The sequence below is a fragment of the Littorina saxatilis genome, linkage group LG16 (assembly GCF_037325665.1).
Source record: "Littorina saxatilis isolate snail1 linkage group LG16, US_GU_Lsax_2.0, whole genome shotgun sequence".
Taxonomy (NCBI): Eukaryota; Metazoa; Mollusca; class Gastropoda; order Littorinimorpha; family Littorinidae; genus Littorina; species Littorina saxatilis.
Genome location: NC_090260.1, coordinates 54,331,149 through 54,341,148, shown reverse-complemented (window position 1 = coordinate 54,341,148; position 10,000 = coordinate 54,331,149). Strand labels below are relative to the sequence as shown.

At 39.8% G+C, this 10,000-nt stretch overlaps 1 protein-coding gene across 2 annotated transcripts in view; it reads left to right on the top strand.

Annotated features, from left to right (window-relative positions):
• The first annotated feature begins 7,907 nt into the window (after positions 1-7,907).
• Positions 7,908-10,000, top strand: part of LOC138951248 (mucin-5AC-like) — a 149,997-nt gene continuing 147,904 nt past the window's right edge. For both annotated transcript variants that reach the window (XM_070322897.1, XM_070322896.1), the window contains exon 1: positions 7,908-8,106. In XM_070322897.1, the coding sequence (XP_070178998.1) occupies positions 8,091-8,106 (16 nt within the window). In that variant the 5' untranslated portion in view covers positions 7,908-8,090. The remainder of the gene's footprint in view (positions 8,107-10,000) is intronic.

Sequence of the window (10,000 nt, the reverse complement as noted above, 5' to 3'; positions counted from 1 at the left end):
ATACAGAATGTTGATATACACAGGGTGCAATACAGAATGTTGATATACACAGGGTGCAATACAGAATGTTGACATACACAGGGTGCAATACATAGTGTTGATATACACAGGGTGCAATACAGAATGTTGATATACACAGGGTGCAATACAGAATGTTGATATACACAGGGTGCAATACAGAATGTTGATATACACAGGGTGCAATACAGAATGTTGACATACACAGGGTGCAATACAGAATGTTGATATACACAGGGTGCAATACAGAATGTTGATATACACAGGGTGCAATACAGAATGTTGATATACACAGGGTGCAATACAGAATGTTGATATACACAGGGTGCAATACAGAATGTTGATATACACAGGGTGCAATACAGAATGTTGATATACACAGAGTGCAATACAGAATGTTGATATACACAGGGTGAAATACAGAATGTTGATATACACATGGTGCAATACAGAATGTTGATATACACAGGGCGCAATACAGAATGTTGATATACACAGGGTGCAATACAGAATGTTGACATACACAGGGTGCAATACAGAATGTTGATATACACAGGGTGCAATACAGAATGTTGATATACACAGGGTGCAATACAGAATGTTGATATACACAGGGTGCAATACAGAATGTTGATATACACAGGGTGCAATACAGAATGTTGATATTCACAGGGCGCAATACAGAATATTGATATACACAGGGTGCAATACAGAATATTGATATACACAGGGCGCAATACAGAATGTTGATATACACAGGGTGCAATACAGAATGTTGATATTCACATGGTGCAATACAGAATGTTGATACACAGGGTGCAATACATAATGTTGATATACACAGGGTGCAATACAGAATGTTGATATACACAGGGTTCAATACAGAATGTTGACATTCACAGGGTGCAATACAGAATGTTGATATACACAGGGTGCAATACAGAATGTTGATATTCACAGGGTGCAATACAGAATGTTGATATACACAGGGTGCAATACAGAATGTTGAGATACACAGGGTGCAATACAGAATGTTGATATACACATGGCGCAATACAGAATGTTGATATACACAGGGTGCAATACAGAATGTTGACATTCACAGGGTGCAATACAGAATGTTGACATTCACAGGGTGCAATACAGAATGTTGATATACAGGGTGCAATACAGAATGTTGATATACACAGGGTGCAATACAGAATGTTGACATTCACAGGGTGCAATACAGAATGTTGATATACACAGGGTGCAATACAGAGTGTTGATATGCACAGGGTGCAATACAGAATGTTGATATACACAGGGTGCAATACAGAATGTTGATATACACAGGGTGCAATACAGAATGTTGATATACACAGGGTTCAATACAGAATGTTGACATTCACAGGGTACAATACAGAATGTTGATATACACAGGGTGCAATACAGAATGTTGATATACACAGGGTGCAATACAGAATGTTGATATACACAGGGTGCAATACAGAATGTTGATATACACAGGGTTCAATACAGAATGTTGACATTCACAGGGTGCAATACAGAATGTTGACATACACAGGGTTCAATACAGAATGTTGATATACACAGGGTGCAATACAGAATGTTGATATACACAGGGTGCAATACAGAATGTTGATATACACAGGGTTCAATACAGAATGTTGACATTCACAGGGTGCAATACAGAATGTTGACATACACAGGGTTCAATACAGAATGTTGATATACACAGGGTGCAATACAGAATATTGATATACACAGAGTGCAATACAGAATGTTGACATTCACAGGGTGCAATACAGAATGTTGATATACACAGGGTGCAATACAGAATGTTGATATGCACAGGGCGAAATACAGAATGTTGATACACACAGGGTGCAATACAGAATGTTGATATACACAAGGTGCAATACAGAATGTTGATATACACAGGGTGCAATACAGAATGTTGATATACACAGGGTGCAATACAGAATGTTGATATACACAGGGTGCAATACAGAATGTTGATATACACAGGGTGCAATACAGAATGTTGATATACACAGGGTGCAATACAGAATGTTGATATACACAGGGTGCAATACAGAATGTTGATATACACAGGGTGCAATACAGAATGTTGATATACACAGGGTGCAATACAGAATGTTGATATACACAGGGTGCAATACATAATGTTGATATTCAAAGGGTGCAATACAGAATGTTGATATACACAGGGCGCAATACAGAATGTTGATATACACAGGGTGCAATACAGAATGTTGATACACAGGGTGCAATACAGAATGTTGATATACACAGGGTGCAATACAGAATGTTGATATACACAGGGTGCAATACAGAATGTTGATATACACAGGGTGCAATACAGAATGTTGATATACACAGGGTGCAATACAGAATGTTGATATTCACAGGGTGCAATACAGAATGTTGATATACACAGGGTGCAATACAGAATGTTGATATTCACAGGGTGCAATACAGAATGTTGATATACACAGGGTGCAATACAGAATGTTGATATACACAGGGTGCAATACATAATGTTGATATACAGGGTGCAATACAGAATGTTGATATACACAGGGTGCAATACAGAATGTTGATATACACAGGGTGCAATACAGAATGTTGATATACACAGGGTGCAATACAGAATGTTGATATTCACAGGGTGCAATACAGAATGTTGATACACAGGGTGCAATACAGAATGTTGATATACAGGGTGCAATACAGAATGTTGATATACACAGGGTGCAATACAGAATGTTGATATTCACAGGGTGCAATACAGAATGTTGACATTCACAGGGTGCAATACAGAATGTTGATATACACAGGGTTCAATACAGAATGTTGATATACACAGGGTGCAATACAGAATGTTGATATACACATGGCGCAATACAGAATGTTGATATACACAGGGTGCAATACAGAATGTTGATATACACAGGGTGCAATACAGAATGTTGATATACACAGGGTGCAATACAGAATGTTGATATACACATGGTGCAATACAGAATGTTGATATACACAGGGTGCAATACAGAATGTTGATACACAGGGTGCAATACAGAATGTTGATATACAGGGTGCAATACAGAATGTTGATATACAGGGTGCAATACAGAATGTTGATATACACAGGGTGCAATACAGAATGTTGATATTCACAGGGTGCAATACAGAATGTTGATATTCACAGGGTGCAATACAGAATGTTGATATACACAGGGTGCAATACAGAATGTTGATATACACAGGGTGCAATACAGAATGTTGACATTCACAGGGTGCAATACAGAATGTTGATATACACAGGGTGCAATACAGAATGTTGATATTCACAGGGTGCAATACAGAATGTTGATATACACAGGGTGCAATACAGAATGTTGATATACACAGGGTGCAATACAGAATGTTGATATACACAGGGTGCAATACAGAATGTTGACATACACAGGGTGCAATACAGAATGTTGATACACAGGGTGCAATACAGAATGTTGATATACACAGGGCGCAATACAGAATGTTGATATACACAGGGTGCAATACAGAATGTTGATATACACAGGGTGCAATACAGAATGTTGATATACACAGGGTGCAATACAGAATGTTGATATACACAGGGTGCAATACAGAATGTTGATATACACAGGGCGCAATACAGAATGTTGATATACACAGGGTGCAATACAGAATGTTGATATACACAGGGTGCAATACAGAATGTTGATATACACAGGGTGCAATACAGAATGTTGATATACACAGGGTGCAATACAGAATGTTGATATGCACAGGGCGCAATACAGAATGTTGATATACACAGGGCGCAATACAGAATGTTGACATTCACAGGGTGCAATACAGAATGTTGATATACACAGGGTTCAATACAGAATGTTGATATACACAGGGTGCAATACAGAATGTTGATATACACATGGTGCAATACAGAATGGGTATATTCACAGGGCGCAATACAGAATGTTGATATACACAGGGTGCAATACAGAATGTTGATATGCACAGGGCGCAATACAGAATGTTGATACACACAGGGTGCAATACAGAATGTTGATATACACAGGGTGCAATACAGAATGTTGATATGCACAGGGTGCAATACAGAATGTTGACATACACAGGGTGCAATACATAGAGCTTAAACAATGACCACGAGTTGATTACTGGAAAATAAACCACGAGTGGGTATTTGCAGCCGCTTGGTAATTCACGAGTGTGCGGAGCACACGAGTGAATTACCAAGCGGCTGCAAATACCCACGAGTGGTTTATTTTCCAGTAATCAACGATGTGTCATTGTTTAAGCTATTTATACAACGACCAACACGGGTCGAACATGCAGTCATGCAGACGACATTTTGTAGGCAATTTCATTTCAGCCTAATCACTCAGAGTGTCAAATGCGCGTCATTCAAATAGTCCCTATTCTTTTACTTTATTCTTAGTCTCCGACTCGTCGGCATTATACTTGTCTCGTCTAAATATCGGACCCCATTGCTACGATTAAAACACAATAGCGTGTATATAGCTATTCTGACATTACATTCTGTGTTAAAATCATGTTTTTGTCAGCAGCAAGGACCAGAATGGTCCATGTCGTTGATTGCAGACGACGGTTCCCTTTCCGCATGAAGCCACGGAAATAACCGAACATTGAAAAACCCACGGACATGTATTACGGAGAAAACTCGGGATAACCGGATGTTTAGCATTACGTCAATATGCTAGGAATCCTATGACGTCATGACGTATCATACTTGCCTACGTAAATTGTATACATGTTCGAAAATCTGACTGTTGTTAATTCGCGTGGTGAAGACTGCGGTAAATCTGTAGATGATAAGAGAACAAGGATTGTCTCAGAAGAAACGACTAAATGTTTCAGACCGGTAACTTCATTTCAACATTGCACTATATAATGGACGTTCTATGTGACAGGAGAGTTTGCTGATTTTGTGTTAAACATTGGAGAGATCGTCTGCTAGAATCAGAGATAGGTCGCTTCAGATTGCAGCTTCTGGAAATTTGCAAGGTTTGTTGCCTGTTAAAGAACTGGATTTTACACGTAATGTATGTCATGTACAGTAAGCAACAACAAAAACACACACAATGCAAATGGCATCGTCTGTCGACTAGTCATACACGTCAGCCATTGTTGTTACAGTTTTGAGTCAACATTGTACGTATTCTTCCGCAACAGGGTCCAATCGTCTGGGTTTGAAATGTTCTAAAAATAAATTCTAGTGTTGATTATTTTTTAGCCCTCTTTATTCTTACTTCGAATAATCCACGTGTGATTTTTGGGTTTAATCAAAGTAGTTCGTTCTAATTTCTCACTTGTCTAAAAATAATCAACTAGATTTAATCCACCCCTCGGTTGCATTGCAGGAGTTGTATAAATAGAGCTTAAACAATGACCACGAGTTGATTACTGGAAAATAAACCACGAGTGGGTATTTGCAGCCGCTTGGTAATTCACGAGTGTGCGGAGCACACGAGTGAATTACCAAGCGGCTGCAAATACCCACGAGTGGTTTATTTTCCAGTAATCAACGAGTTGTCATTGTTTAAGCTATTTATACAACGAACAACACGGGTCGAACATGCAGTCATGCAGACGACATTTTGTAGGCAATTTCATTTCAGCCTAATCACTCAGAGTGTCAAATGCGCGTCATTCAAATAGTCCCTATTCTTTTACTTTATTCTTAGTCTCCGACTCGTCGGCATTATACTTGTCTCGTTTAAATATCGGACCCCATTGCTACGATTACAACACAATAGCGTTTATATAGCTATTCTGACATTACATTCTGTGTTAAAATCATGTTTTTGTCAGTGCAGCAAGAACCAGAATGGTCCATGTCGTTGATTGCAGACGACGGTTCCCTTTCCGCATGAAGCCACGGAAATAACCGAACATTGAAAAACCCACGGACATGTATTACGGAGAAAACTCGGGATAACCGGATGTTTAGCATTACGTCAATATGCTGGGAATCATATGACGTCATGACGTATCATGCTTGCCTACGTAGATTGTATACATGTTCGAAAGTCTGACTGTTGTGATCGCGTGGTGAAGACTGCGGTAAATCTGTAGATGATAAGAGAACAAGGATTGTCTCAGAAGAAACGACTAAATGTTTCTGACCGGTAACTTCATTTCAACATTGCACTATATAATGGACGTTCTATGTGACAGGAGAGTTTGCTGATTTTGTGTTAAACATTGGAGAGATCGTCTGCTAGAATCAGAGATAGGTCGCTTCAGATTGCAGCTTCTGGAAATTTGCAAGGTTTGTTGCCTGTTAAAGAACTGGATTTTACACGTAATGTATGTCATGTACAGTAAGCAACAACAAAAACACACACAAAGCAAATGGCATCGTCTGTCGACTTGTCACAGAAAGAAACCTGGCGAGGTACATGCGTGTACTTCATACACGTCAGCCATTGTTGTTACAGTTTTGAGTCAACATTGTACGTATTCTTCCGCAACAGGGTCCAATCGTCTGGGTTTCAAATGTTCTAAAAATAAATTCTAGTGTTGATTATTTTTTAGCCCTCTTTATTCTTACTTCGAATAATCCACGTGTGATTTTTGGGTTTAATCAAAGTAGTTCGTTCTAATTTCTCACTTGTCTAAAAATAATCAACTAGATTTAATCCACCCCTCGGTTGCATTGCAGGAGTTGTATAAAGAATGTTAATATACACAGGGTGCAATACAGAATGTTGATATTCACAGGGTGCAATACAGAATGTTGACATTCACAGGGTGCAATACAGAATGTTGATGTACACAGGGTGCAATACAGAATGTTGACATTCACAGGGTGCAATACAGAATGTTGATGTACACAGGGTGCAATACAGAATGTTGATATACACAGGGTGCAATACAGAATGTTGATATACACAGGGTGCAATACAGAATGTTGATATACACAGGGTGCAATACAGAATGTTGATATACACAGGGTGCAATACAGAATGTTGATATACACAGGGTGCAATACAGAATGTTGATATTCACAGGGTGCAATACAGAATGTTGATATACACAGGGTGCAATACAGAATGTTGATATACACAGGGTGCAATACAGAATGTTGATATTCACAGGGTGCAATACAGAATGTTGATATACACAGGGTGCAATACAGAATGTTGATATGCACAGGGCGCAATACAGAATGTTGATGTACACAGGGTGCAATACAGAATGTTGATATACACAGGGTGCAATACAGAATGTTGATATACACAGGGTGCAATACAGAATGTTGATATACACAGGGTGCAATACAGAATGTTGATATACACAGGGTGCAATACAGAATGTTGATGTTCGCAGGGCGCAATAAAGTAGAGTGACGTAGTTATGCGATTGTAAAAGCACGGACTGGGAATCTACATAAAAAGCAACAGTTGTAACTTAACTTTGTTCGTCGTTAAATTAATTCTTCAATTTATGTCGGTTGGAAAAAGTAATGTTTATGCACATTTAAACAACTATGTTTTATCTCAGTATGTATACAGGTTTAATCGCGGGTCACTGCCTCTTTAACAATAACTTACCTTTGCCAGGCGTATATTTTCCGATCCAAGTGTGTATGCACCCAAACCCCGGCAGCAATAACTAGATTGAATGTGCGTGCATGAAATGAATTTGATGCGCGTGCAATGATTCTATGTATAATGAGCGCGCACATGTGTTGAACCACAATGCGTTCCATACTGTCCTGACAGAGCAGGCTGTCCGCAGGACTGTCGTTGACGTCACGACCAAAGATAGCGGGGTCTCTGTGTAGACCTGGCCGTGTAGTACGCGATGACGTCACGACCAGAGATAACGAAAGCTGTGTCTAAAAGTGACCGTTTAACACGCGATGATTCCTCGACCAAAGATAACGGGAGCTGTGTCTGGGACTTCCTGTGTAGCACGCGACCTTTGTGATAACAATAATAACAGGTCTGATTCTAGAAGCTGTGTTCACTATGGCGTCACTCACAAGTAAGTCATGTTTTATGGTCGTTCTGTAGCCTACGACAATCAGAACGCAAGACAAGTAAGATAAAGAAACGTTTGTTAATGACAAAACAATATGTTACAGTCATACAGTCACAGATATTTCGGCCCAGCGGTCTCTTAATTACACAGACAAACACATTCTAATTCAGCAAAAAAGACCTGGCGCGCAAAAGGTGCAGCCGCTTGGGGAGAAGACACACGCGAGGAAATGATTATAATTATGACGAACATAATTTTCATGTATTGTTTTTGAATGTAGCATACAAGGTTAACGATGTGAAACTCACAAGTGAGGGTAAGCTTTAGGATAAGGATTCGATGTCTTTCAGTCCTGTGAGTAACGTTAACCCTCATGGCAATGTTAACCCTCATGGCAATGTTAACCCTCATGGCAATGTTAACCCTCATGGCAATGTTAACCCTCATGGCAATGTTAACCCTCATGGCAATGTTAACCCTCATGGCAATGTTAACCCTCATGGCAATGCTGGCTGCTTTTATACTGAGGTGAACGAGCTGGCGTACAGTACGGTCCTATCCGTTATACATGCTACCCGTTATACATGCTACACGTTATACATGCTACCCGTTATACATGCTACACGTTATACATGCTACCCGTTATACATGCTACACGTTATACATGCTACCCGTTATACATGCTACCCGTTATACATGCTACTCGTTATACATGCTACCCGCTATTCATGCTACACGTTATACATGCTACCCGCTATACATGCTACCCGTTATACATGCTATCCGTTATACATGCTACCCGTTATACATGCTACACGTTATACATGCTACCCGTTATACATGCTACACGTTATACATGCTACCCGTTATACATGCTACCCGTTATACATGCTACCCGTTATACATGCTACCCGTTATACATGCTACCCGTTATACATGCTACCCGCTATACATGCTACCCGTTATACATGCTACCCGCTATACATGCTACCCGTTATACATGCTACCCGTTATACATGCTACACGTTATACATGCTACACGTTATACATGCTACCCGTTATACATGCTACCCGTTATACATGCTACCCGTTATACATGCTACACGTTATACATGCTACCCGTTATACATGCTACCTGCTATACATACTACCCGTTATACATGCTACCCGTTATACATGCTACACGTTATACATGCTACACGTTATACATGCTACCCGTTATACATGCTACCCGTTATACATGCTACCCGTTATACATGCTACCCGTTATACATGCTACCCGTTATACATGCTACCCGTTATACATGCTACCCGCTATACATGCAATACGTTATACATCCTACCCGTTTTACATGCTACCCGTTGTACATGCTACCCGTTATACATGCTACCCGTTATACATGCTACCCGTTATACATAATACCCGTTATACATGCTATACATGCTACCCGTTATACATGCTACCCGTTATACATGCTACACGTTATACATGCTACACGTTATACATGCTACCCGTTATACATGCTACCCGATATACATGCTACCCGTTATACATGCTACCCGTTATACATGCTATACATGCTACCCGTTATACATGCTACCCGTTATACATGCTACCCGTTATATATGCTACCCGATATACATGCTACACGTTATACATGCTACCCGCTATACATGCCACCCGTTATACATGCTACCCGCTATACATGCTACCCGTTATACATGCTACCCGTTATACATGCTACCCGCTATACATGCTACCCGTTATACATGCTACTCGCTATAGATGCTACACGTTATACATGCTACCCGTTATACATGCTACCCGTTATACATGCTACTCGTTATACATGCTACCCGTTATACATGCTACCCGTTATACATGCTACACGTTATA